Source organism: Gorilla gorilla, chromosome 18 (genome assembly GCF_029281585.2).
Source record: "Gorilla gorilla gorilla isolate KB3781 chromosome 18, NHGRI_mGorGor1-v2.1_pri, whole genome shotgun sequence".
In the NCBI taxonomy this organism is placed as follows: Eukaryota; Metazoa; Chordata; class Mammalia; order Primates; family Hominidae; genus Gorilla; species Gorilla gorilla.
The window spans coordinates 114,980,858-115,008,764 of record NC_073242.2 but is presented as its reverse complement, the minus strand read 5'-3'; the positions used below and the strand labels follow the sequence as shown (position 1 = coordinate 115,008,764).

Here is a 27,907-nt window from a genome sequence, read left to right as displayed (position 1 = left end):
TGGGGACACGAAGGAGAGTGGGCAGATGGAGGGCACATCCTGGAGGTCAGATGTGAGCACTCAAACATGGGGAGAGAGTGGGGAGGCTGTGTCCACAGTGACTCCGGGTCTCTGACTCAGGCTGTGGAAGGGGAAATGATGCACCGAGGTAGGAGGTAAACTCCGTTCTGGAGGAAAGAGGCTGAGTTTGAGGCGCTGGTGAAACAGCCTCGTGCAGATACCTGATAAGTAAGCGGACGTTGGCGGGCGAAGTCACGGTTTTCCAGGCTGGAAAACCAGCAGGCCGTGCAGGGGAGGGAACTGGTACCGCGGACATGCGGGAGCTGAATCTGCAGGAACGTGGACCCCAGGGAGGATGCGTGGGGTGGAGAGAGTAGGGAGAAGTCGAGAAACTCCAGGGCAGAAGCCAGAAGGGCCCAGGGAAGACCACCAGGGACAGCGAGCGAGCCAGGGCCAGGAATGGGCGCCGGGGTGCCTAAGAGAGAGGTCTGATGAGAGCACGATCACCAAGCGCCAAATGCTGCCTGCGAGGACCCAAAGCGCCCCTTGGATGTAGTGAGCAGGCCACCGGGACCAGGTTTCGGTGGGTTTGAGAAGGAACGAGCTGAAGAAGTGGGGTGACAGGTTCAGACGTCTTGGAGTGAATGGGAACCGGCTGAAGAGGCGCATGTGGGGTGGAGGGAGTCTGTTTAGCCAGGCTGTGGAGCTGGCGCTTGATGGCTGCCGGGAAGGACCTGGTGCCAGAGAAGAGCGAGGCAGGGGCAGCTGGCAGAGGGAGGCCCGAGGGGAGGCGGACCCGAGGGGAGGCGGACCCGAGGCTCTAGGCCAGGACCAGCAGGCCGGGGAGTCAGGGGAGAGTTGCCTGGGGCCCAGGAGGCTGCACTGCAGAGGCCTCTGCATGGGCTCCACATGGGCCACTCTCCTCCCCCGGGTGTCTTCACCCCCAAGCTCAGCCTCTCCCCCAGGATCTCCCACACCCTGGCTACTCCGCTCCAGCGCCCAGCCCAGACACCCCTTCTCCCCAGGTACCACTGCTGGCCTGGCCTGGCCTGAGTCATCGGCCGCCCTCTCCAGGCGCCTCCTTGGTACGCACGCAGCCGGGCCGGATTCCCGGGCCTGCAGCCGCTCCTCCCGCAGACCGCGGCCCCGCCCCCAGCCGCACCCACCAGGTTCGGCTCACTCCCGGTGAGGTGTGTCACCATTGGCTGACTCCTCTCTTGGGTTCCGCCCCACATCTCCGCTTCCACGATTGGGGCAAATGACTGCCTCTCAGCAAAGTTGCCTGGCAACAGGGAAGGGGCGGCTCTCCAGAGGAACCCGTGGGCTGCTGGACCGGACCGGACAGCACCAGGAAGCCCGGCAGGGTAGGTAGGTACCCGGGCTGAGGTTCGCAGTGAGCTGACCCGGAGGCGCAGGCCCAGCTGAGTGGGGGGACTGGAGCAGACGGGTCCAGAGTAGGCCTGGGACCTGCCCCCCCCCCGGCCTCCCACGCCTCTCCAGGCCCTCGGGTCGGGGGAGGGAGAGGTGAAGGCTGCGGGGAGGTGAGGGGTGGGGACAGCGGGATGGAGGGAGGGTCTCCTGGGGGGATCAGAATCATCCTGCGCCTCCCGCTATTCATGTGGTCAAGGTAAGAGGGTGGGGAGGTGCCTCCCCCAGGGCCAAGGCCAGCCGTGTTGAAGGGGGGATTCAGAGCCTGTGTAGACGCGGAAAGGGAGCGGTGCCTCCACGGAGGAGGCGAGTCTGGGGTAGACACTGAAGTGTGTGTGGAGGGGGTTTTCCTTCTTGTATTCTGACCACACCCATCTGGGCTTTTCCAGGACAGTGAGCTGATAACTGTTCCCAGGCCATGTAGGTGGCCAGCACAGGACAGGTCACCTTCTGGCCCACAGGAACTTCTTGCCCAGGCTCAAGCTGCCCCTTCGCACAAGGGCCTCTGGGCTCTGAGACACAGACAGGACTTTGAAGCCTGTCCAGATGAGGCAGTTGGAATCTCCCCAGCTTGTGGGGGTACGGAGGGCCCCTTGTGTGGCTTTAGGGATGCGGGGCCCTTGGAGTAGAGAGTTGGGGCTTGGCAGGCAGGGTGGGAAGCAGCCATGCAACAGCCTGTTGGAGAAGCTCTGAGCAGGAGGTGACTAAGCCATTCCTAGGATACTAGTGGGAACCTTGGGGGCCATCCTGCAGACAATCGGTCCCTGTCCACCCCTCCATCACGGAGGCAGAGCAACCTTCCGTTTCTTCCAAGCAGGGCAGTTTCTCTTGTTCTAAGATAAGAACTCAAGGAGCCATTCTCTGTTGTCTTGGGCCCATTATTTCTGTCTCTGACCTCCAGTAAGCAGATCAAATGCCCTGGGTTACCTTATTTAATCTTCTCAACCTTATGTTAAAGAAATTAATTAATGATGCTTATTAAAAGCACATTAATTATTCAAGACCATTGCAATGGGTATAGGGACCACAGCAATGGGATTTTGTAGTAAAGGAGAGAGATTGGGCTCAACTCTGATTATAGCATGGGCAAGTGGGAAGCCAGGAAGCAGGGTAGGGATCAGTGGATGGAAAATGACTGAGGAAACATCAGGGCGCTAGGGTGGATTCTGGGTAAGCTTACCTAGCAGATTGTTACTGAAGGCAGGCCAGGGTGATCAAACATCACCTAGGGCAAGCTCGTCCAACCCGTGGGCCATGTGTGGCCTAAGGTGGCTTTGAATGACATCCAACACAAATTCATAAGCTTTCTTAAAACATGAGATTTTTTTTACCATATATGTAGATATATGCACTTATCAGTTATTGTTAGTGGGGTTTATGTGTGGCCCAAGACAGTTCTTCCAGTGTGGCCCAGGGAAACCGAAAGATTGGATATCCCTAACCTAAGCATTAAACCTGGTTAGATAGCGAGTGAACAGATAATGGTGATCAAATATCAAAGATGAGTGGTCTGGTAGGTTTTTTTTTTTTTTTTTTTGCTAAAACCAGATTTTACAAAGAGGTACACAGATGGGCCCAGGAGCCTGACTAAAGTCTGGTCAAGTAAAAAATCTTGGTCACTTATTGTGGGCTGCTGGAACTTTTGTTTGTGTTTTTATGAGACAGGGTCTTGCTCTGTCACCCAGGTTGGAGTGCACTGTTGTGATCTTGGCTCACTGCGACCTCTGCCTCCTGGTTCAAGCGATCTTCCCACCTCAGCCTCCTGAATAGCTGGAACTATAGACACACGCCACCACACCTGGCTGAGGTTTGTATTTTTGGCAGAGATGAAGTCTCACTCTGTTGCCCAGGCTGGTCTCAAACGATCCTCCCAAAGTTCTGGGATTATAGGCTTGATGATGGAAAGCTTTCAGTCCCTGGCAAGTTTTCTCAGTGTCATGGGACTTTCAGAGTACACCTGGGTACATGGGGTGGCCTCTTCTCTGCAAAGCTGTGCATAACACAACCCTACATTGGCCTCGAGACTTCTGTGGGTTCCCTTGTATCAAGTTCCGCTTCCATTTTGTTCCGCTGCCCTACATCCTCAGAAGCCAGGTTTTCTCACCTTCAGCCCTACCGATGTCTGGGACGGACACTTCCTTGTCGTAAGGCCATCCTGTGCACTGTAGGATTTTTAGCAGCATCCCTGGCCTCTGCCTGCTAGATCCAGCGGCACTTCCCTCCCCCAGTTGTGGCAACCACACACTTTTCCAGTCATTGCCAAATGCCCCTGGGGGACGAAACTGCTCCAGTCGAGCTCCACTGGTACAAGCAACCTTGATGTGCGCTCTCAGCACCAGCACCAGCGTGCATTGTCTTTTTTTTTTTTTTTTTTTTTTTGAGACCGAGTTTCACTCTTGTTGTCCAGGCTGGAGTGCAATGGCATGATCTCGGCTCATTGCAACCTCCGCCGCCTGGGTTCAAGCAATTCTCCTGCCTCAGCCTCTCAAGTAGCTGGGATTACAGGCATGCACCACCACGCCCGGTTAATTTTGTATTTTTAGTAGAGACGGGGTTTCTCCATGTTGGTCTGGCTAGTCTCGAACTCCCGACCTCAGGAGATCCACCCGCCTCGGCCTCCCAAAGTGCTGGGATTACATACGTGAGCCACCACGCCATTGCCATTTCTTTATCTTGTCTGGCACGGGGCTCTCAAAGGAGACGGGCTGTCCTTGAGCCGTTCTGAGACGTGTCCCTTCACCAGCACTCTGCAGGTACTAAGAATGGCAGTGCTGCGGACAGCGCTGTGTTTTTAGGGGCTGCCCACCTTCCCACCTCACTGGCACCAGCCCTGTGGTTCCTACTGGGGGCTCCCGTGCACCCTCCTCTCTCCTGCTTGAAAAAGTGGCGTTGCCAGCCTGGCTCTGCGTCCAAGCCTTTCCTGTCATCTCCTGGGCCTGCCCTGGTCTGCGCCGCTTCTGTGCATTTCTGGGTTCCTGTCCTGCCTGTTGGCACTTGCCCAGCCCTTCACCTTTCTCCTGGCCGTCTGGGGTTGGTGAGGGCTGGCCAGGCTGCACCCTGCTGCTGTTCTCTGACCACATTGGGGGAGCCTGTTTCTGGCAGAAAGTGGGAGTTGGGGTGGGATGGAAGTGAGGGGCTGGGTGGAGTCAGGCCTGGGCCCCCTTCTGCTGCAGCCCTCTGCTGCCCTCCCCCACGTGCCCTGAGTTCCACCCTTGCCTCGCTGATCCCGACACTCTTGCTTATGCCCCATGTGTGCTGTTCCCACTTCCTGGTGAATCACCTGTGAGTCTCTGAAGACTCAGCTGGAATGTGACCTTTGGGACCTTTTCCACTCTTGACTCTTCTTGTTACACCCCCAGGCCACACCTGTCCCCATGCCCTTGTCTCTGTTTCCCCTCTTTTTTTTTTTCTTTTTTTTTGAGATGAGTCTAACTCTGTTGCCCAGGCTGGAGTGCAGTGGCATGGTCTCGGCTCACTGCGGCTTCTGCTGTACGGGTTCAACCAATTCTCCTGCCTCAGCCTCCCAAGTAGCTGGGATTACAGGTGCACAGCACCACGCCTGGCTAATTTTTTTGTATTTTTAGTAGAGATGGAGTTTCATGTCGTTGGCCAACCTAGTTTCGAACTCCTGACCTCAGGAGATGGTGTGGCCCACCTTGCAGGCTCTTCGAGTTGATGCAGAGGGTGGGTCTGCTTTGTTTTGGCTGCTTGGGCTGTGTCCCTGCAGCACCCAGACTCAGCCGGCGCAGCCCCTCTGTTTCAGAGCTGGGGACAGCCCCCTGCCGCTGGACATTGAGTCCAAGCTGGAGGTTTTCCTTCTGGGCTCTTCTGCTGCTGCGAAACGTGAGGAGTGGAAGCGGTGAGATCAGATGGGGCGTGGGTGAGAACCCAAACGGGGTCGGGTAAGCCCTCGTTTCCAGCCTGTCTGTAAAGTGCACCCCCATCCCCTTCCAAGGAGACCCCCACTGGAGACTTCCTGTGCAGAGGGGCACATTAGCAGTGAGGCCTGTTAAAGGCCCATCCGCTGCGAGGATGGCTGTCATATAAAAGGCGGAGAAATAACTCGCTTCAGTGGGGGTGTGGATAGATGGAAGCTCATGCTTTACTGATGGGATTATAAAGTGGAGAGCACTTGGCGGCCCCTCAGAATGTTAAACAGAATTACCATGTGACCCAGCAAGTCCACTCCTAGGTGTCGACACTGGAAATTGGAACAGGGGGACTCAGGTGCTCAGATGTTCATTGCGGCACTATTCATGATAGCCGGAAGGTGGAAACAGCCCCAGTGTCCGTCAGCTAATGATGGATAAGCAAAATGTGGTCCATCCATACAACAAAATACTAATCAGCCATAAAAAGGAGTGGAATGCTGACCCACGCTACAACATAGGTGGGCCTCAAAAACACGATGCTAAATGAGAAGAGACAATCACAAAAGGCCACACATCATATAATTCCATTTATTATATTTTTAGAGACGGGGTCTTGCCCTTTTACCCAGGCTGGAGTGCAGTGGCACGATCATAGCTCACTGCAGCCTTGACCTCCTGTGCTCACGCGATCCTCCCGCCTCAGCCTTTGGAGCAGCTAGGACTGTAAGCACATACCACCGTGCCTGGCTAATTTTTACGTTTTTAGTAGAGATGAGGTCTTGCTACGTTGCTGCGGCTGGTCTCAAACTCCTGGGCTCGAGTGATTCTCCTGCCTTGGCCTACCAAAGTGCTCGGATGACAGGTGTGAGCCACCACGCCTGGCCTTATAATCGCATTTATATGAAACGCCCAGAATACAGAAATGCACCAGGACAGAAAGTAGACGGGTGATGGCCAGGGCATGTGGGAGGGAGGAATGAGAGGAGACTCCTCAGGTACAGGGTTTTCTCTGAGGGTGATGAACATGTTGTGGAACTGTGAGGGTTGCACCATATTGTGAAGGTCCTAAATGCCACTGTACACTTTAAAATGGTTAATTTTATGTGAATCTCACCGCAATGAAAAGAAAGATCCTGACTACCCTGTTACCCCTTGAGGGTTTGAATTGTCACGGCTTGGTGTAGACCATGACTCATGCCCCACCCTAGTAGCATGGCCTTTCCCCCTTGGCTAAATACCTTGGGGGATAATTTACTGCTGCAGTGACTTTGTTTATCAAGGTGCCTGTGTGGGAGAAGGTCGTTTTCTCTCCAGCAGTCTCATTGACACTGGGTTTCCGGAAAAAGTCCAGGGCCAGGAATTAACAGTCACAGCACCTTACCTCTTGAGAGATTTTTTTGTTTGTTTGTTTTCATTTCCAACCATGCTTTTTTGTTTGAATCCCCCGATTGCTTGGCACTTGTCTTTTCCTATAATGAGGTTTGTGACAGTGAACAAGGCCCCAGGTCACCTGCTGTTGGTGCCAGTCTCTGTTAATGCTCCTCCAGCGCCTCAAACAGATGAGGCTCACGGGCCGGGATCATACAGGCACGGTCAGTGCCAGGCAGGTCTTGGCCCTTTGCTTTGGTTGACTTGGTTGATAATCACGGCAATCTTCTGAGGCTGGGCTGTGACTCCTCCTGCTTTACAAATGGGGAAATTGAGGCAGAGAGCGTTTTAGTAGCTTGCCCAAGACTACACAGCTAGGAGGAGGCAGAGCCAGGATCACAAAGGAAAAACTTCCCAACTAGTGTGTAGCAGTATTCTCAAGGTGAGTTTATTCAAATACAGGTGATTGTTCAGCCTTTGATATATATTTTCTAACTCTGGTTTTAAAGAATGAATATTTAGATTGATTAAAATACAGATTTTTTTGTCCTGCCTTTGGTTGTATTAGCTTGGGCACTATGTTCTCAAACCCAGACTCTGCGACAATTATGGGTGTGTTTCAGTAGGGCATGGGTGTCAGGATGGGCTTTTCCAGCTTTGTTTGTATCAGCTATTGATTTCTGTCACATCAAAACAATATTAGCTAGTCACGGTGGTTCACATCTCTAATCCCAACACTTTGGGAGGCTGAGGCAGGAGAATCACTTAAGGCCAGAAGCTGGAGACCAGCCTGGGCAACATAGCAAGACCCCATCTCTACAGAAGACAAAAAAAAAAAAAAAAATTAGCCAGGCATCCTGGTGTGGTCCTGTAGTCCCAGCTACTCAGGAGGCTGAGTGGGGAGGATTGCCCAAGCCCAGGAGGTTGAGGCTGCAGGGAGCTGTGATGGCACCACTGCACTCCAGCCTGGTCAGCAGAGTGAGATCCCACCTCAGCAACACAAAAGAAAAACAAAACCCAAAACCCAGTATTATGTAGCTCTGATGTGTTTTAGCTACATTTTGTGGCTAAATCAGTATATATTAACTTGACCATATAATTCTCAACATTTATTTTCTGTGATTATTAAATTTTGGTTTTTCTAATGTTGTGTCTTTTCCTTCTGCAGAGAATTCTGCCAGATATCCGGACAGATGGGGAACAGCAGAAGCCGTGTGGGGCAGAGCTTTTGTTCACAGTTTCTTCCTGAGGAACAGGCAGAGATTGATCGATTGTTTGATGCTCTGTCATCAGATAAAAACAGCCCAAATGTCTCATCCAAATCCTTCTCTCTGAAGGCACTACAGGCAAGAGTAACAACCCGTGGTTCATGTTTAGTTGGGAGCAGGGGTCTGCAAACTGTGGCCTTCAGGCCAGAATCTGCTTTCGTGTTTTTGTAATGGGATGGATGGCAATACTAAAAAGTTGGTTTTCTGTAAAGGGCCAGATGTGACCTAGTTTTGGCTTTGTGAGCTATGCGGTGTCTGTTGCAGCTCCTCTGCTCTGCCGTTACTGTGTGAAAATAGCCATAGACAGTGTCTAAACACATCCCTTCCCCTTTTTGAAATCAATAGTCTCTTATCTGTACTACAGAAAGGAACCTGGAGTAGATAATAAATGATTCACACGACATTTGGGGACATTTCTAACTTGAGGTGAACATCAGAGGAGATAGCCTGCCTCCTGTATCTCTTGAACCACATCCCTCCTGACTGCCCTCCCAGAGATGGGGAGACAGACGCGGTGACAGGTCTGCCCTCCTGGACTTGTCGGTCCAGGAACCATGACGTGTCAGGTGCACCTTTGCCTCTAGAATGTGTATGTGTTTGATGGCTAGGAATTTCATGATATTCCTAACAAAATAATCACATTTTAGATTCAAGGCTCATCTTGCAGCGAGTTAAAACTGCCCATTTGCCCATGTTTTTCCCCTTTCCATGGGGCTCTCAGCTGCAGGTTTGAGTGCTGGGACTGAGGCAAGACACTGACAAGGAGATGCTGTCAGCTCATCTTCCTGGGAGTCCAGGCAGCCATCCTAGCAGCCTCCTTCCTCTTCTAGAATGTGCAGCATGGGAGCAGATGAGGAAACTGGCCAGGGAGTTACATCCAGTGAGCTGTGATTGAGCCACCACACTCCATCCTGGGTGACAGAGGGAGACGCTGTCTCAAACAAACAAACAAACAAAAAAAACCTAAATTTAAATAAAAATGAATGAAAAATACATGCTGAGCCCAAGGAACATGGACAGGAAGTAACAGCTGGTATATTTGGAAACCCCTAATATAGAGACGAAATTAGCTGTACACAGACATATGTTACATGTGTTAATAAATTCCGACATGCAAATGGCAGCTGCTAGAATCTAGAATGAAGATGATGTTCAAAGTAGAGTGAAGCTCAGATGGTGGCCAGAGGCAGGAATGACAAGACAGGAGAGTTTGGAGGCAGGATGGGAGCAGATTGTGGGAGAGTCTGATGGCCAAAGTGAGCTACACCCAGGACGCTTAGGTGGTGTGAGGCCTTTCGGTGAGAGAACGTCCTGCATCCTGGTGATGCAGGAGCATTTGGGAGCTGACAGCAGCATTGTGAAGTGGCCGAGGTTGGTCTGGGCCCCCTACTTATTTTCCTGTGATACTACTGATACGGCTCACGATGAGTGGAACAACACCAGGGTTCTTGGTCCTTATGCCAGTTTAGATAAAATGACATGGACACACGTGGAGTGGCTTTAAGGAGCGGAGAGTTTAATAGGCAAGAAGGAAGGAGAAGGCAGAAGGAAGAGGCTCCCCTGTACAGAGATGGAGAGAGGGGTAGGTCCAAAGCCAAAAGAAGAGGTCCTCAAGTGCGGTGGACACCAGCCAGGTATATATGCAGAGGCTGGAGGAGGCGATGTCTGATTTGCATAGGGCTTGGGATTGGTTTGACCAGGTGTGTCATTCACGTAGCCCATGAAAAAGCTGGCCCTCCCACCCTAGCCTTTTAGTAAGTAAATGCAGGGCACCATGGATGTTCTACACACATGGGGATATGTGGAGGCGGCCATGTTGCCAGGAACATGTGGGGAAAGGGCAAGAAAGCCATGGGAATCACCATGGTGGGTGGACCCAGTTTCTAATGGCCCGCATTTGCATATCAAAGTTTCCGGCCTGGCTCTAAGAGACGGGGCTTTACAAGAAACTTTTTTAAAGATGCTTTAAAAAATGAAAACTTCCCAAGGACCCCTTTTGCTCTCTATCTGCCTAAAATAATTTAATAACTCCTAGTAACCAAGTTCAACTTGTGCACTGTCTAACCATATTTTTCTGCTTGTCCCTGGCAGAACCACGTCAGGGAAGCTCTTCCCCCAGAGATGGTCACCAAGCTGTACGATGGCATGCGGAGGGTCGACCTGACAGGGAAGGCGAAGGGACCCAGTGAGAACGTGTCCCAGGAGCAGTTCACAGCATCCATGTCCCACCTGTTGAAAGGAAACTCCGAGGAGAAGAGTCTCATGATTATGAAAATGATTTCTGCCACAGAAGGTCCCGTGAAGGCCAGAGAAGTCCGAAAGGTAGTGAGGCCGCGAGGCCCTTTGCAGCCTCCTCAGCAGTCTTGGTGACCATCGGTGGGGGGATGGAGGCCAGTGACACGGCAGATGGAGGAGTAAACCAAAAAGTATTTGAGATGGGTTTCAATTAATCGAAGTTTATTTTGCCAAGGTTAAGGGCATGTCTGGGAGAGAGGCCTGTGCCTTTCTCCAAAGATGATTTTGAGGGCTTCAGGACTTAAAGGGGAAAAGCAGACTGCAGGGGAAAGAGGGAGGGTCTGGTCCCATTACTGAATCCATATTTTGTTAAGAGGAAGGGAGCAGGTAGGGAAATAGTCAATGTGTGTTTGTCTTGCACTCAGTAAATCAGCACTTTACATATGATCAGGTGAGCATAGTCACTACCTGTGGAGATTTTATTTTATTTATTTATTTTTTGAAATGGAGTCTTGATCTGTTACCCAGGCTTGAGTTGAGTGGCGCGATCTTGGCTCACTGCAACCTCTGCCTCTCAGGTTCAAGTGATTCTCCTGCCTCAGCCTCCTGAGTAGCTGGGACTACAGGTATGCACCACCATGCCTGGCTGATTTTTGTATTTTTAGTAGAAACGAGGTTTCACCATGTTGGCCAGGCTGGTCTCAAACTCCTGAGCTTAGGTGATCCGCCTGCCTTGGCCTCCCAAAGTGCTAGGATTATAGGCATGAGACACCACGCTGGCCAGCTGTGGAGATTTTAAACCTTTTTTCTGTAGCTCTCTGCTTAGGAACAAAGGGAAAGGCAGTTTCTTGCAAGACGCAGCTTTTAGCTTAATTTTTCCTTTTGGCAGAGTGAATTGGAGTCCTGAGTTTTTATTTTTTCCTCCTTTGTCTTTCAAAAATCTTTTGGAGAAAGGATTTTAGAGGAAAATGAGTCTCAGGGCTTGGGTTTTGTCTGATCTGTCATGTCCAGAATGGTTTATTCCTAGTCAGATATGTTTTTAGGTAAGCTCATTTTTAGCAGGTTGTGAAGTCTCATGTCCCATGAAGAAAAAATAGTGGGGGAGGAAGAGAGAAAAACAACAAACGAAAAAGGGAAGACAACACTGGAAAACTGATATAGGCCATATTACTCTGAAGTCCATATATCAGCAGGCAGGTATGAAAATGGTTCTGTATATAAATAGGTCGCTGTTACTCCAGAGTTTAAGTTGTCTAGCTTTAGTTCTCAGAGCTTTAAGAAGAGCATAGCTTATTTTTTAATGATTTCAAATCAGAATAAGGGGGGGGGGGGAAAGGAATAGAAGGAAGGAAAAAGATTGAAATGTTATTTTAAAGACTTGTAGCCAGGAAAAAATTCTAGGGTTCAGTCCAAATTGTAGAAAATAATAAAAATTGACACTGGTCAAAGCTAGAATCCGATAACCAGTGTACTATGGTTTATTTTGAAACATTTTTCTCTCTTCAATTCCCCACTTTCATTAAAGACAAAGTCATAGTAGGACCAACTTATTTGTAAAATAAGTTGTAGTCTAATTATACTTAGCTTGATTATTTTGCATAAAGTGCAGCAACAGTAATAATTTGCCATGTAGACACTGACTCTCTTTGTTTAAGTTGTCTTTGCTAGAACTTTTCCTTAAGGAGTCTGAGATTAGACATTTTTATTTATTTTATTTTATTTTATTTCATTTTTTTAGATTAGACCTTTCTAAAAGCTCCAAGCCTAGCCAAGAATTTATCTGTGCCTGTAGATACCCATGTGACTTGGGTGAATTCCTCTCTTTTTGAGGTCCCAAGAAAACTTGGAGTATTTGGGCCTGTCAGAAAGTGACATCCTTTACTTACAGATGAGGATCCTGTAAAGGACAGTGTGAGGCCAGTTTGTCCAATGGCTTTTATCAGCTCTACAGGTCAGCTTCATTTTCTCAAGGTAATCTGAAAATGCTGTTCCAGTCAAAGCCTTCATGAAATAACCAGTGTTTCCAATTATGTCCTGTTATAAAAGAAAACAGATTCTTATCGAATGTATGCAAATAATTATATTGCCCTAAATTAAGAATACTCACAGCTTCCAAATTTTAGAGAAATTAGGTAGACAGAAAGGGATTATGTTTTAAATTTTGCTCACTAGAGTATATTTTAATTGTTAAAAGCTGTAAATAGCTTAAAAGAGAAAGTTTTCTTGACTCTGGAAAAAAAAACAGCTAATGTTGTAAACAAAATGTCATAAAAGATTATTTCGGTCGTCTGTTAGTTCGGTCCACGCAATTAACTTCTTGCTTGCTTGATATTGGATCGGCAATCCTCATGAATACATCAGCCCCCTATGAGTCCTGGAAGTTTTCCTTTCTATTCCAACAGCACAATCTCTAAAGTTATCAGAACCGATATTTAAGAGTACTCCTCAGAGTTCTATAGCTGATTATAAACTGCCCTATAAAAGGATCAAAGTAAAACAATTGTGGATGTCAGAAGTCTTAGAACAGCCATGGTTAAAGACACAATTGACAAGGAAATTTGGGTACTTCTCTGGCATACAACAACTTTACATAATAGTAATTACTACTGATAACATATACTAAGACACATCAGAATCACAGGAATCTCATACAATTTTGGAACACATACTAATAACACACTTACATAAATGTGGTCCAAAGATGGTTAAACACCATTTCATATTTGACAGTGCTTCCTGTATGATTGTATTATAGCAAGTAAGCCCAATATGTCTCCCTTGGAGCTCAGGGGACCTAATATCAAAACAATAATTGAGGTCAAAAGGACTGAATTTTGAATTTGATTCTGGAAAGTTTGTCAAATATCAGAAGCTTAAAACACTTGATATAGGTCAGGCGCAGTGGCTCACGCCTGTAATCCCAGCACTTTGGGAGGCCAAGGCAGGTGGATTATCTGAGGTCAAGACTTCAAGACCAGCCTGGCTAACATGGTGAAACCCTGTCTCTACCAAAAATACAAAAATTGGCCAGGCGTGGTGGCACGCACCTGTAGTCCCAGCTACTCGGGAGGCCAAGGCAGGAGAATCGCTTGAACTCAAGAGGTGGAGGTTGCAGTGAGCCAAGATTGTGCCACTGCACTCTAGCCTGGGTGACAGAGTCAGACTCCATCGCCAAAAATAAATAAATAAATAAATAAATAAAATAAAATAAAACACTTGATATCACAAAATAAGATCACAGGTCATTGTAAAATAAGTCATTTAGCCAAAGTGCTAACTCAAAGGTTTTGAAAAAAAGGCTAAAAACCTTTATTTTTTTTGAGAGAGGAGACTTAATTTCCCAAACAATAAGCCCTAATAAAGACAGTATGAGGCCACTTAAATCTCTGTCAAGTCTTATAAACAAATCTATTAAATTTTAATCATCTTGACCATAAGATATAATTTGTATAAACCTTTTTATAACCTTTTATAATTCTTTAAATTAAAAAGTGGGTTATGCTCCAAGAAAACCTGGTTAATCTGACACAAGGACCCAGATGCTGTTGTTGGATCAGTGTATGTTTGATATTAATATTTAATTTACAGAGAACCTCTGAACTAATTTTCTCTCTCAAAATCGGCCCTTACAATCTCATGTATCCACCTCTTCCACAATAGTCCCTGGGCCTAGAGGGGTTAAACATTTTAAATTTCAGGCCCTGTGTCTCGTGAACACAGTTTGATTGTCATCTTTTCCTGGGTCTCAAAATGAGGCTTTAATTGTTTTCAGTGTTGAAGATTTAGCAGGATTCAAGTCTCTTTTAGCCCTAGGAATCACAGCCCTGTAACTTAACAGCAAAAGGACTTTAAAAACAATACAAAATGTTACATGGATATGATAACCTTAATTTTAAAAAATTTAAATCTGTTTTCTTTCTTTCTTTTTTTTTTTTTTTTTTGAGATGGAGTCTTGCGCCTTTACCGAGGTTGGAGTGCAGTGGCGCGATCTCAACTCACTGCAAGCTCCGCCTCCTGGGTTCACGTCATTCTCCTGCCTCGGCTTCCCGAGTGGCTGGGACTACAGGCGCCCGCCACCACGCCCGGCTGATTTTTTGTACTTTTAGTAGAGATGGGGTTTCACCATGTTAGCCAGTATGGCCTTGATCTCCTGACCCCGTGATCCACCTGCCTCGGCCTCCCAAAGTGCTGGGATTACAGGCGTGAGTCATCGTGCCCAGCCCTTTTTTTTTTTTTTAAGACAGGGTCTCGCTCTGTCGCCCAGGCTGGAGTGCAGTGGCACAACCTCAGCTCACTGCAACCTCTGCCTCCCAGGCTCAAGCGATTCTCCTGCCTCAGCATCCCAAGTAGGTGGGATTACAGGTGTGCGTCACCATGCCTGGTTAATTTTTGTATTTTTAGTAGAGACGGGGGTCTCACCATGTTGGCCAGGCTGGTCGCGACCTCCTAACCTCAAATGATCTGCCCACCTTGGCCTCCCAAAGTTAATTTTTGTATTTTTAGAGATACAGTTTCACCACGTTAGCCAGACTGGTCTCGAACTCCTGACCTCAAGTAATCCACTCGCCTTGGCCCCCCAAAGTGGAGGGATTACAGGCGTGAGCCACCACGCCCAGCCCCCTACTTCCATTTTTGATTTAAATAATTTGAATTGTCTCCCTTTTTTCTGTCAGCGTAGCTAAAGATTCTTCATATTTTTGTTGATCTTTTCAATGAGCCAACTTTTGGTTTCATTAAAGAGTAGCTGTGTAGCAATAACTTTTTTAGACAAAAATCAGGTAACACAGTAGAAAAGCAAGCAGCTTAAGAGCTCAGAGGAACTGGTCTGTTTATACCTTTGGGGTTCCGTAAAGAAACAAATTTCTCTCAGAAACGAGTGTGGCACCTTCTCTGTTTTCTTTAAGGCATCCCAGACTGTTAGACATTATTTTAGGTCCTTCATACAGCGGAGGGTGGCAAGAGGAAGGAGAGACACGCAGAAGCAAATGGAGAAAAAATTCAGTTGATTGAGAAGGAAATAAATCTTCTTTTTTCTCAAAAAACAAGACCCTAGGAGAGACAAAAAGGCATTATATCCGTTTAAATATAAATACACACACACACACACACACACACACACACACACACACACACACACACACCTTGATTAGCTTTTAATTAAGCTGACTTTAACCATTGAGCTCTTTAAAAAAATCATTTTAAATCTTTTACTACCGTATTTTACCTGGGACAAAAATGACTGGTATTTCAAAAGTAACACAAATATCAAACCAGAAAGGATTTTGATGTAGGAACCAAGCTCAGGCTGTTGAGGTAAAAAAAAAAAAAAAAAAAGAGGCGGGGCAGAAACTTAGCCGCCCAGCGAGAGTGTGGGCGGCTGCCCTGGGTCTTTCAGTTTGGGCCTGGCTAGTAAAGGTTATGGAAATAAAGCCCCTCAGGCAGTCAAAATGTTTTTTTCCTTTTGGTGGCCTTGCTCTTTCCTTCTTTTTTTTTTTTTTTTTTCCCCCAGCTATGGGAATTTAGCCAATTCAGAGGCCTTGTTTCCCTATAATTTGGAACGTTCCCTCGGATTTACCAAGTCAGGTAGAGTTGATCAAACCAAGTGGGAAAAAGACTGAAACAATAAAAACAGAAGCCACAAATAAAAACAGTTCAGCAAAACAAACACACGCTCACACAGTTTGTACAATTACTGAGTGCTCTAATGGTAAGGAGAAGACCATTGGTAAATGAAGACCAGTTGGTTGTTACTTTTAAGTTTTAGTCATCAGGAGAATTTTTAAGACAAAACCCCAATTCACCTACTTTCCTAGGAGTGGGGCCCAGGCTGCAGACTGCCCTCTGCCATCTTAGAAGCAGGAAAACCTCCAACTCCCCTTCCCTGTTGGAAGCGAGCTGCAACTCCAGAAAGCAGTTGCTTGCCCTCTATCATTATGGGAACAGGAAGACTTGCCTTCCTTTTTGGAAGCAAGTAAAACTCAGCAAAATAAACCTTATATCTCAACCAAATTTGGGGAGATCAGGGATTTTCTGGAGGGGGTAGCTCCTGGGCCTCAGCAAATCATCCTGTTGGTTTGAGCAATGAAGACAGCAGGCATTGTGGAGCTGTCCATCCTCGGGGAGTCCTAAACCCCAGTACTGTTGGGATGAGGTCAGAACTCCTGGACAAAGGCTTTGGGAAAAGTTCTAGGCCAGCCAAGTGCATCATTAGAAAAACGAGCAACTACATACATTGCATGACCTTTCCCCACACTGTGGCCTATCATAGTTGGCGTTAAAGAAAATTGCCCTTCTCCATGTGGACATGACATAGGTCTCAGGATGTGGTGGAACTGTTTTTAATGGTAAAATTGTGATCTTAAAGTTTACAGAGGATCTGGTTGGCTCTGTGGTGCACGTGCTAAGCCACAGACAGGAGCTGAGAGGCTGGGCTGGGAAGGAAGCCCCAGGGCCCGCCCCCCGGGTGCAGGTGCTGGCTGCTCAGCTGCTCTCTGAGATGAAGCTGCAAGGCAAGTGTGCGTGGACTCGGTGATTTAGGTCTTTTGCCTTAGAGCGGTACCTGCTGTCTCCATTACTGTAGCTGTGTAGTAAAGCTTTGAAACCAGAATGCGTGAGCCCTCGAACCTTCTTCTAGGTTTTCTAGTTTGTTGGCATATTTTTAAATAATCCTTATTTTCCCAAAAGCAATAGGGATGTCCCCACTTCCATTACTGATTTAAATAATTTGTTTCTTGTCCCTTTTTCCTCTTAGTCTAGCTAAAGGGTTTTCACATTTTTGTTGGTGCTTTTTGAAGAACCAGCTTTTAGTTTCATTAATTTTCTATCGTCTTTCTAGTTTCTACTTTATTTTCCCCTAGCTTTTATTTTCTTCCTTCTGTTTGCTTTAAATTTGTTTGGTCTTCTTTTCCTAGTTTCTTAAGATAGAATATTAGGTTATTGATTCGAGATCTTCTTTTTCAGATAAGCATTTACACTTGCAAATTTCCCTTTCAGCACTGCCTTCGCTACATGCCATAAGTTTTGATAGGTTATGTTTTTATTTTCATTGATCTCAATATTTTCTAATGTCCCTTAGGATTTTTTCATTTGGCCTATTGGCTATGTAACAGTGTGTTATTTAATTTCTCCATGCCTGTGAATTCCTCAAATTGCCTTCTAGTATTGATTTTTGATTATATTTCATTATGTTTAGAGAACATACTTTGTATTATTTGAATCCTTTAAAATTTGTTGATGCATCACTTATGGCCTATAATAGGGTCACTTCTGGATAATGGTTAAAGCACATTTGAGAAGAATGTGTATTCTGTTGTTGGGTGAGAAGCAGTATATATTTAAATTTCATTGGGATTAAAAAAAAAACCTTGTGGCAAATCACTTAGCAAAGCAGACTTACTTTATAAATATGTTGCCCTTTTGTTTTAAAGCCAGATTTTAAAATACAGCTTGAAAATAGGTTATATTTCAGAAGTTAGTTTAGATGAGGTATTTGGAACTTGGAAAGAATTTTACAAGTACGTATCAGTAATTCGTCTTATGGGTAAACTGTTCATCCGTCTAGAATTAGTATGTTTTAAAAGAAGAATCATGAAAATAAAAATTAAAGTTTTCATTGAAGTAGAGAAAGTTAATTCAGACGATTAAAATTATCCTTAAGATTTCAAGTAATATATAGGTAATGAGAAATGAAACTGTTTGAAAAATAAATAGAAATGATAGGAATTTTGAATTATCAGAAGTTGGGAGTACTTTTACATTTCCTGCTTAATAAAATGGGCCTGAGTTAGACAAAATATTTCAGCTTAGTCAAATTTTCGCTAGGTTGGGAATTATAATCTCTGTAAATGGGGCCTTTGTGTCAGCAAGAGCTTAAGACGTAAAAGCTCCTCTGTTCCTTGTAATAACCGAGCGGGGCAGGTTCTGGCCTTACCTCCATTTTACACCTGAGGAAACTGAGGCACAGAGGTCCAGACCTTGGCAAGGTCATGCTGTTCCTGAGCTCGGGTTTGAAGCCAGCTGTTGGAGTCCCAGGTGTGCGCTCCCACGCTCTTACTGTCACCTCCACTCTTCGTGGATGAGGGATGGAAAATAGGGCTCCAAGTGCTGTATGATTAAGCCTGATGAGTGGCGAATGAAACCCGCACTTCCCAGATAAACTGCAGGAGTCCCAGGAAGTGCCCTACCAGCCCCTTGACTGGCTGGGAACAGTCCCCTTCCAGTGACCTTGGCAGGACCGACGCCCTTGGATGAGCGGCTCCAGGTGTAGCTCAGGCATTTATTCCAGCCCCATTGCCAGGGCACTGCCATCTCGAGGGGTTCTGAAATGCTGCTTGGAGAGGAGAGAAAAGTGTTGAAGTCGGATTGTTTATTTAGATCAGTGCTGGCCAATAGACAAAGCAAGCCCCATGTGAAATTTTCACTTTTCTAGGGACCATGTTAAAAGAGTAAAGAGAAACAGGGGAAAACTGATTCTAATAATATGTCCTAAATACAATTTTGAAATGTAATGAATATTTAAAAATTGAGATATCTTACATTCTTTTTTCATACCAAATCTTTGAAATCAGGTGTGCCTTTTACACTGACGGCACCTCTCAATTCACACGAGCCCTGTTTTGTGTGCTCAGTAATTGCATGTGACTCGTGGCTCCCACACTGATCAGTGTGGGTTTAGATAGTAGCTAAACGGTGACATAACAGCCCCACTAATGCTGACCATCCCCTTCCCCTAGATGGCAAGAGGCTTCTGGGGCCCCAGTGGCTGGACTATGACTGTGACCGAGCCGTGATCGAGGACTGGGTGTTCAGGGTCCCCCATGTGGCCATATTCCTGAGTGTGGTCATTTGCAAGGGCTTTCTCGTCCTGTGCTCGTCTCTTGATCTGACTACCCTGGTCCCTGAGCGTCAAGTGGACCAGGGCAGGGGTTTTGAGAGCATCCTGGATGTCCTCTCTGTCATGTACATCAACGCCCAGCTGCCTCGGGAGCAGCGGCACCGCTGGCGCCTGCTCTTTTCGTCTGAGCTCCACGGACACAGCTTCTCCCAGCTCTGTGGCCACATCACTCACCGGGGGCCCTGTGTGGCTGTCCTCGAGGACCATGACAAGCATGTGTTCGGTGGGTTTGCCTCTTGCTCTTGGGAGGTGAAGCCTCAGTTTCAAGGTAAGACTTGGTGACCTGAACCTTGACGAGTGGCACAGCAAGGGCAAAGAGCTCTGGAGAAAGGGAGAGGGCGGGGGTGCTAAATAGGGCTCTCCCATCTTCTCCAAGTGTTTCTCTAGACGCAGTCGGGGCGATAGGAAAATGTGATGCTGCTCTGTGGTGTTTATCACATCAGAGTTCTTCAGGACAGGCCGTGTGACCCCCAGTTTTCAGGTGAGGACACGGGCCCAGTTATTACACGGTGCCGGGTCTATGGGGCGTGGGAGAAGTCAAGCCACAGATGCCTCCGAGGGGACCAGGAGATGGTAATTGGTTCAGATCGGACATTTTCCTTCCCTGGGCCTTCCTGCCCCTGCCCCCACCGCCACGCGTTTGCTTGTTGGAATTTGGAAGCTTTGTGCATGACCTTGAATGCACTGGATGAAAGGTTCTAAGTAAATTCTTCTCCTTCCCTCAAGGAAGAATACTCTGATGAAAAGAGTCGTTTAAAAATATTTAAAACACAGGCCAGGTGCAGTGGCTCACACCTGGAATCCCAGCATTTTGGGAGGCTGAGGCAGGAGGATCACTTGAACCCAGGAGTTTGAGACCAGCATGGGCAACATAGTGAGACCTTGCCTCTATCTTAAAAAAAAAAAAAAAAAAATAAGGCTGGGCGCAGTGGCTCAAGCCTGTAATCCCAGCACTTTGGGAGTCCGAGGCAGGTGGATCACTTGAGGTCAGGCATTTGAGAGCAGCCTGGTGAACGTGGTGAAACCACATCTCTACTGAAAGTACACAAATTAGATGGGTGTGGTGGCGCACGCCTGTAATCCCAGCTACGTGGGAGGCTGAGGCAGGAGAATTGCTTGAACCTGGGAAGCAGAGTTGCAGTGAGCCGAGATCATACCACTGCACTCCAGCCTGAGCAACAGAGCGAGACTCCATCTCTAGATAGATAGATAGATAGATAGATAGATAGATAGATAGATAGATAGATAGATAGATGGATGGATGGATAGATAGTTTTTGAAATGTTTACAGACGCGTCGCCCATCAGTGGGCTGTCCTCTGTACTTGAGAGTGGGCCACCATCCCCAGGGTTTGCCTTTGGCATTTCCCGGTACATCCTGTATCTTACCCCGCACCTCTGGAATCGTCATTTCTCCACCAGGCAGAGGTTCTGAAGGCCGGGAACTGTGTCCAGGTGGAGTTGGCCTTGCAGGAGAGCTTTCAGCAGAGGCTAGGTGGCATCTGGCTGGAACAGGTAGCAGGGGTCACCAGGTTGAGGGTTGGGCACCTCTATCTCCTAGATCGCATTGTTTCTAGGGTTTGATTTATATCTAGGTTTCAGGATGTTCTAGATCTTTATCTTAGTTCTGGGAATGGTGGGAATTCTCCCCAAATCAAAGTTTCCAGGTGCCAGCCCAGGGCCGGCCCTGCAGGTGGGCCTTTCTAGAGACAGCAGCCTCAGCCTTGCCACGGCCACTCTCTTCTGCATACCCACCTTTCCCTGCCTCCATGTCACAGGCATAGGGCATGTGCCCACCAGCCCAGCCTCGGGCTCCGGGGAAATTACACATTGCTCTGCCTCACTGCATGGCTGAAGGCTCGGCTTTAGGATGTGAAAAGACCCTGAGCATCCTGATCAGGGTAAAGCTGCTGTTCCCTCCAGAGCCTTTAATGTTAATTTCAGATGGACTCTGCTGGCTCTTTATGTTTTATTAACAAGCAGACTTAATCTTGCTGAAGCATGTGGGAAAAATGCAGTGGCCAAGTTTTCAAACCCGAGTTCATTCTGTTGCAGTACGTGTCCATACTCACGAAATAACAGCAGAGGGCAGCCTCACACCACGCATGGTACAAATCCGTGGACTGTGGGTCAAGTTCGGAGAACGTGCTGTCTGCTTGTCCTGGAAATAATGACCTCTAATATCTGAGACTTTAAGTGATTTAATAGCTGTGGGGCAAACAATGAAGGCAAATGCTGGGGAGGGTGGCCACCTCCTTGAGTACAGAGGATATTTCCTGTGGGGTAATGTGGCTTTGTAAACCTTTTTAAAGGACTGTTTTCATCAGAGTGTTTTTGCTTGAGGAAAGAAGAACTGATTATACTTAGAGCCTTTTGGCTTGTGTTTTCTGTGCAATCGTTGAAAAGGCCCAAGGCTTTGGATTGAACACAGGATTTTGAGTCCCGGCTCTGGCCCTGGGCAAGGTGATTGATTCATTTTCTGGGCCTCAGCTCCTCAGAATTACACGAAACCGTGCTGTGTGGGCAGGCAGCTCCTCGGCGGCTGAGCGTCAGGTGCTGGTGGCCGCATGCTTGGGTATTGTTTTATGGGAATGAGATAAGGAGTCCTCGCTGTTGGCGTCACTTTTTTCCACAGATAATCGTAACTCATCAGGTCCTTGCCCCGTACCCTGGGGAATGATGCTTCCCACTCCTGGCTTTCCCTGTGGAGAACAGCCCTTGGGGGTGGACTAGGATCTGGGCCTATCGCAGCTGAGGCCTGAACTCTGTGGCCCTGCGACCTTGCTCCGCAGCAAGACAGGCTCAGGATTGCAAAGCAAAGGGCCACTTACCTGAAGTCCAGTGCGGGAGAGCAGGGCGGGGTCAATGCAGACGGGTGTGACCCAGCTGTTCATGGCGGCGTCTAAACCTGCCCTGAAGCCTCTGGGGCTGCTGAAACCCAGTGAAGCAAGCCTGAGTCTGTAGCCCAGAGTAAAGCCCTTCTCTTAGCTGGTTCCAGTGGAACTTTCTAGCCTAACTATCCTCCTTCCTCCACCCGACGCTCTCAAGCCCCACTGTTCCCTTCCTGTCCCACACCTTGTCCTCATGGGATCCCTTCTCCATGGGGACTCTTGCCCCAACCAGCTCTGTTTCAGGGCCTCCCTCTTGACCTCGGAAGCTGCCTCCCAGAAGCCTCCCAGACCCTGATGGCAGAGGCCCCCCAGCGATCTTTCTAGATTGGAGGCCTTGGGCGGTGTCAGCCCACACTCTACAGACTGAGAGCCCTGTTGGCTTGCTCGGGGCCATCGTCCTCTTCCAGCCTCCTGGTCTTGGTGCCCCCTTCTTATCTGCGTTCCATCATGGTGCCCCCAATTTGCTTCCTGTGACTTCTTTCCCACCTGATGAATAGCCCAACCCCAAATTCCCATGAGCTTGTTTCTCTGCAGCCTTCCAGCTTGTTGTGACAGTTGTGTATGCTGGTGTCAAGGCAAGCAGCCCTTCCGGCCAAGTCCTTAGAACATGGTGGGAAGTGTCCCTCGCTGGGAGCTCCGAGGACGAGGCCTGGCCTACGGCCCTGTCCCCAGTGCTAAGGTGCTTATGGAGTGAAGGAGTCTCTGAGACTGGGGATCCATAGTTTCCAGAGTTTTGACTGGTACCTTTCTTTTAATGGCCTGTGTGCTCACCCCATGCCTTTGGGCGAGGGTAGACTACTACCTTTCGTAGGCCGTGCCCCTGGGGACAGCTCTGCAGCTGTAGGTTTTCTCTCTCTGCATGGTACGTTCTTTCAGGCCGGGGTCAGCGCTACGCAGCGTCACTTGCCTGCTCAGGTAGGCTGTGCTGGAGGCCTCAGTCTCTGCGGAGTGACCGCCTGCCCCGTGCTCATAAGCTAAAGGAAGCCTGCTCTTTCTGGCTTGGATGTGCTTGGCCAGCCTGAACTGATTCCAGCAGACAGTGGGCAGAGTTCTGATCTCTGCTCCCCTGGCCAGAGCTAAAAGATGTCCCATTCCTTATTAGCTGTCCTTCTAATCCCTGCATCCCCAGCTCATCCACCTGGGTCCCTAGCAGCTTGTCCCAAACCCTGATCTGCCGACACCTGGACATGGGTGAGAAGGGTCTTGGCCCTGTTGCTTCCTGAGCTGCAGCTTACCGGCATTTCCGGCCCTGTGGGACAGGCTCAGACACCGACCCTGTTTGTTTTGTTCTCTGGCTACTTTCAGGGGACAACAGATGCTTCCTGTTCTCCATCTGCCCCAGCATGGCTGTGTACACACACACGGGCTACAACGACCACTACATGTACTTGAACCATGGACAGCAGACGATCCCGAATGGACTGGTGAGCCCGGGCAGAGCGTGGTGGTCTCGCCTTGGTGATGTCCCCCAGCAAAGGTGTCAACCCCGAGGCTCAGCTCCACAGATCAGGGCAGGGCGCGTGGCATTCAGCTCCTCACGCACGCCGTGTCCAGTTCCTTCTGTTTCCAGGGCCGGTGCTGGGGGCAGTGACAGCTGGGCCAGGATTTCCCTTAGAGAAGAATGTGGCCTGTGCTGGGGCTTCTCAGTGGTTTGTGTGCAGATGGCACACTTGGCCCATTTTTCTGGCCTTCAGATGATTGGTTTGTAGCCTTTGTGGCTAGGGATGGTGTCAGCGCCAGACCTGTCCCTGCGCGTCGCTGGCCTGCCTCATACGTGGGAGTGCTGGACCAAGGGGAATGGACGGCTGGCAGCTCATGAGACAGCATGTGGGGCCCCAGTTGGGGTGACCGTGGCTCCTGTCCAGCCCTCGCTTCAGCTTGGTGACATGGCACAGGAAGCAGGGGGAAGCGGGGGAGGCCTAGGCCGGGTGCAGGGAGTGGGTGGGCACGGGTCCAGGCAGGCCCGAGGGCAGGAGCTGGGGCAGCATCCACGCCGAAGCTCAGCTTGCTCCTGCCAGCTCCCCTGCTGATTTCTTTCCTCTGCTGCTTGACAGAAAGCTCTTTTCTTTTTTTTCTTTTTGAGATGGAGTCCACTCTTGTCCAGGCTGGAGTGCAGTGGCGCGATCTCGGCTCACTGCAAGCTCCGCCTCCCAGGTTCACGCCATTCTCCTGCCTCAGCCTCCCAAGTAGCTGGGACCACAGGCACCCGCTACCATGCCTGGCTAATTTTTTTGTATTTTTAGTAGAGACGGGGTTTCACCATGTTAGCCAGGATGGTCTCAATCTCCTGACCTCGTGATCCGCCCGCCTTGGCCTCCTAAAGTGCTGGGATTACAGGCGTGAGCCACTGCGCCCGGCTGACAGAAAGCTCTTATTGGGAAAATCCGGCCCTGTGTCTGCAGAGCTGAGGGCAGAGAAGGCTGGTCTGCTAGAGGGACCAGCGTCCTTCCCAGGCTCACCACACTGCTGCCCTGGAGGGAGGGAGGGGCGTGCCCAGGCCACCTAGAACACCTGGCACCTTCTGGAAAGGGCGGTCTGGTGGCGGCAGGAGTGAGGGTGCCAGCCTCACAGGCAGCACCCGGCAGGCCCCGGTCATCGCTCGTCATTGGCCCTGAGAGAGCGGCTCCGCGTGTCAACTCTGGACAGTATGCTCGGGTCTCTGGTTGCCCAGGGTCAGAACTAGGGTGTTCCAGGCCTACCAGGGACCAGAGGAGGTTCTCTGCAGGGCGAGATTGAACAGCTCAGAGCCCAGCCATGTGACTGAGGGTGGAAGGCACAGGGGTTCGCATCCGCCTCCGGGTCTGCCTCCGCATCCTGTAAGCCACACACTCGGAGCTGAGTTTCCCAGCCTGTCTTGGGGTGAGGATCGCTGCCCGGAAGCGGGGGCACTGGGGCCCCAACACAGGGGGTTTGCAGTGTCAGCTTCTGTGTTCACCTCTCCCCTTATCTTAACTGGGCGAGGCCCTGGGCCCTGGAGGTCTTTTTCTCTATATATATTTAACATTTTTAATTCTCTGATGTCACTTGTGCTTTCAGCCAGCAAATCTTCTTGAGAAAGAGCCATGGGGTGGGTGTCTGGAGACATAGATGACTGTTCTAGTAACTTGGCATGGGATGCTTAAATGGCAGTAACTGATATATTTCACAGTTAAGGAAAACAAGATGATGGCATTCACCACTCACCCGCCCCTGTCTCAGGCTGGTACTTAAGGCGAGAGGCTGGCTTGTGATATTTGATGTCCACAGACCCTGAGGAGTTGCTGATGCTATTCTCTGTCCTGGCTTCCTTTGCAGGGTATGGGGGGGCAGCACAATTACTTTGGGCTTTGGGTGGATGTTGATTTTGGGAAAGGACACAGCAGAGCCAAGCCCACGTGCACCACGTACAACAGCCCGCAGCTGTCGGCTCAGGAGAACTTCCAGTTTGATAAGATGGAGGTGTGGGCAGTTGGAGACCCCTCAGAGGAGCAGTTGGTGAGTGGAGCCGTCCTCTGCATCCCAGGATGGCCCCTTGAGCCTGGGGGCCTTTCTGCATTTTCTTACCATTACCCCTTTACTCTTCTGTCTGCAGATAGTTTATCCCAAATTTGATCCTGGTAGCTGATGCTGGCTTGGATGCCAGGAGATGCATAGCTGGAAGTCTTGTCTGGGATTTGTGGGTGGTTTAGTAGAGCAGCCCTGGGAAGGGGGGTTCCCCAAGTGCGAGCCCAGGTGGCCCTTCATTCTCTCTGCCCACCTGCAAGAGGAGGAATGTCTAGGGTTCCTTCTCCTTCCCTGGTTCTGCACCTGAGTTGCTGTTGGCCCCTGAACCTCCTGTAATACCTCCTACCCACCCAGCCACTGAATCCCAGAGTGGGAGGGGCCTTAGGGGAAACCGGAGCCTGATTCCACCCAAGAAGGCTGGAAAACTAGCAGGAAGCTGCTGCCTGTTGTTGGGCCATCATGGAACACACTCACCCTTTCTTCTCTTCTCAAGGCCAAGGGCAACAAGAGCATCCTGGATGCGGACCCTGAGGCCCAGGCCCTGCTGGAGATCAGTGGGCATTCGCGCCACAGTGAAGGGCTCCGGGAAGTCCCGGACGATGAATGAGGAGCCGCCTGAGCCTTCCTGGAGCCAGGACCTGGATTCCTCTGGGTAGAGGGCACCGCCTGCAGCCCCTCTTCCCTCCCACATGGTTTAACTGTAATAGCGTGCTGCACGGGTCACAGCCAGGTAGTCCCACATGTGCCAAGAAGACGCCCTCTGAAGCCATGTCCTGACTCATGGGTGGATCTCCCAGAAATAGATGTTTCTTAAGTTTTCTTTTTTGCCCTACAGGGTCACCCTCAGGATCTCTCCGAGAAATCTTGTGTCAAATTAGTAACTCAGTCTTATACTTTGTTCTTTTTTACCAATGAAATCCTAAGCAGCTGAGACCTTTCAGACCCCCACTGGCATTAGGGAATTCCACTGGCATTAGGGAATTCCGCTGGCATTAGGGAATTCCGCTGGCATTAGGGAATTCCGCTGGCATTAGGGAATTCCGCTGGCATTAGGGAATTCCGCTGGCATTAGGGAATTCCGCTGGCATTAGGGAATTCCGCTGGCATTAGGGAATTCCGCTGGCATTAGCATTGCTGGGATCTCAACTTCTCTATTGAGGAGGGGGTTCCTCCCGCTGGGGTTCATATGGCCTCACTCAGGCCATCCCTGTTAGAAGGTTGTACCTGATGGTCTGTTCTGACGGGTGAGGGACAGAGGCATCTGGATGAAAATCTCGACGCTTTCTGGGAACAGCTTCCAATGGCATGGGAGTTCTGTATTTAAAAGCATGAGCTGTGTATAAAATGGGGAAATGGAGGCAGGAGACTTTGAGGTAACATGGTCTGGTGGTGGCGTGAGTCCTCAGAAGGTATTTGTAATAAGGTTCCACACCCAGCTCTCTCAGCTGTTATTAAATGAATGTGTGTGAGGAACACATGGGAAAGTTGGGAGATCTGTCTACAGAGAAGCAAAGTTGTGGTTCTCTTGCCAACTTCAAGGTGAGGGACATTGGGCACCCTAAGTCTGGGAACTTGGTTGATAAATACGTATATGGTCCATTCCATAAATCAGTGGTGAGTGACTGGCCTGGGTTCTAGATCTCTGGGAACCAGTGCCTGAGTCACAGCTGTCTAGGCCTCGGTGCTGGCCTGGGTTCTAGATCTCTGGAAACCAGTGCCTGAGTCACAGCCGTCAGTGCAGCCATTTGCCCAGGGCTGCTCCCGAGGGGGATGATGGGAAATTCAGCAGTGTAGACTCACTTTAAACAAGCTCCAGTGATCCTGAAATGCCGAAGATCATGTAGGTGGGTTGTGGGGTCAGCAGAGCTGCCATCTGCCCACGTCTGGAAAACAACACACGGTGAGTCACCGGTTGGTCATGAGATCTCCCCACTTACAGGTGCTGTGAGCTCGTCTCTAAGATATATACCTCTTCCTTTTGTCTTTTGCTGTAAGCTTTGACCTTTTGCAGATCTGCTGAAAATACAACCTCTTATTGTATAGTTTGCCTTGATTATAAGCCATAGTAAATCGAGCTGTTCGCATTTTTGCAGGCCTTGCATTTTCTACTGGGAGGTTCATCAAACCTTCGACTTAGCAATAGCCCTGACTCAGGCAGAATGCCTCGTAAATTAGCCTTCGAAAGAAAAGTGCACGCTCAGACAGTGTGTGGAGGGGCAGGAGCGTGATGCAGACAAGGACTTAGTCATGACTGATTTTCCTTAGCCAGTTTGTAATGGCTTATGGGGAACATTGTGAACTTCCTACCTGACATGTTGGCACATGTAGAATATTAGGATCCTCAAGCATCTCTACCGTAAGTCCAAAGAATTTAGGTCCCTATTGTCACTTCGTTTTGGAATGTTTTTTATAAAAATGCAATTAAATACCTCACTATTAAACTGCCATGATGCCTCAGTTAAAAAAAAAA

At 49.0% G+C, this 27,907-nt stretch overlaps 1 protein-coding gene across 6 annotated transcripts; it reads left to right on the top strand.

The window, feature by feature from the left end:
* Nucleotides 1–860: 860 nt before the first annotated feature.
* On the top strand, nt 861–27,907 carry MEAK7 (MTOR associated protein, eak-7 homolog). 6 transcript variants are annotated; one of them, XM_055366683.2, is made up of 9 exons: nt 861–1,368; nt 3,114–3,235; nt 7,837–8,014; nt 10,028–10,258; nt 16,536–16,680; nt 18,904–19,332; nt 23,260–23,378; nt 25,249–25,428; nt 25,931–27,907. In XM_055366683.2, the coding sequence occupies exons 3-9, from the start codon at nt 7,862–7,864 to the stop codon at nt 26,042–26,044; spliced, it is 1,371 nt and encodes a 456-aa protein (XP_055222658.2). In that variant the 5' UTR covers nt 861–1,368; nt 3,114–3,235; nt 7,837–7,861; the 3' UTR covers nt 26,045–27,907. The 6 variants fall into 6 exon arrangements, with proteins under 6 accessions (XP_055222658.2, XP_055222661.2, XP_055222657.2 ...); XM_055366686.2 differs by having other exon boundaries at nt 1,026–1,364; XM_055366682.2 differs by having other exon boundaries at nt 1,277–1,368; nt 3,094–3,235.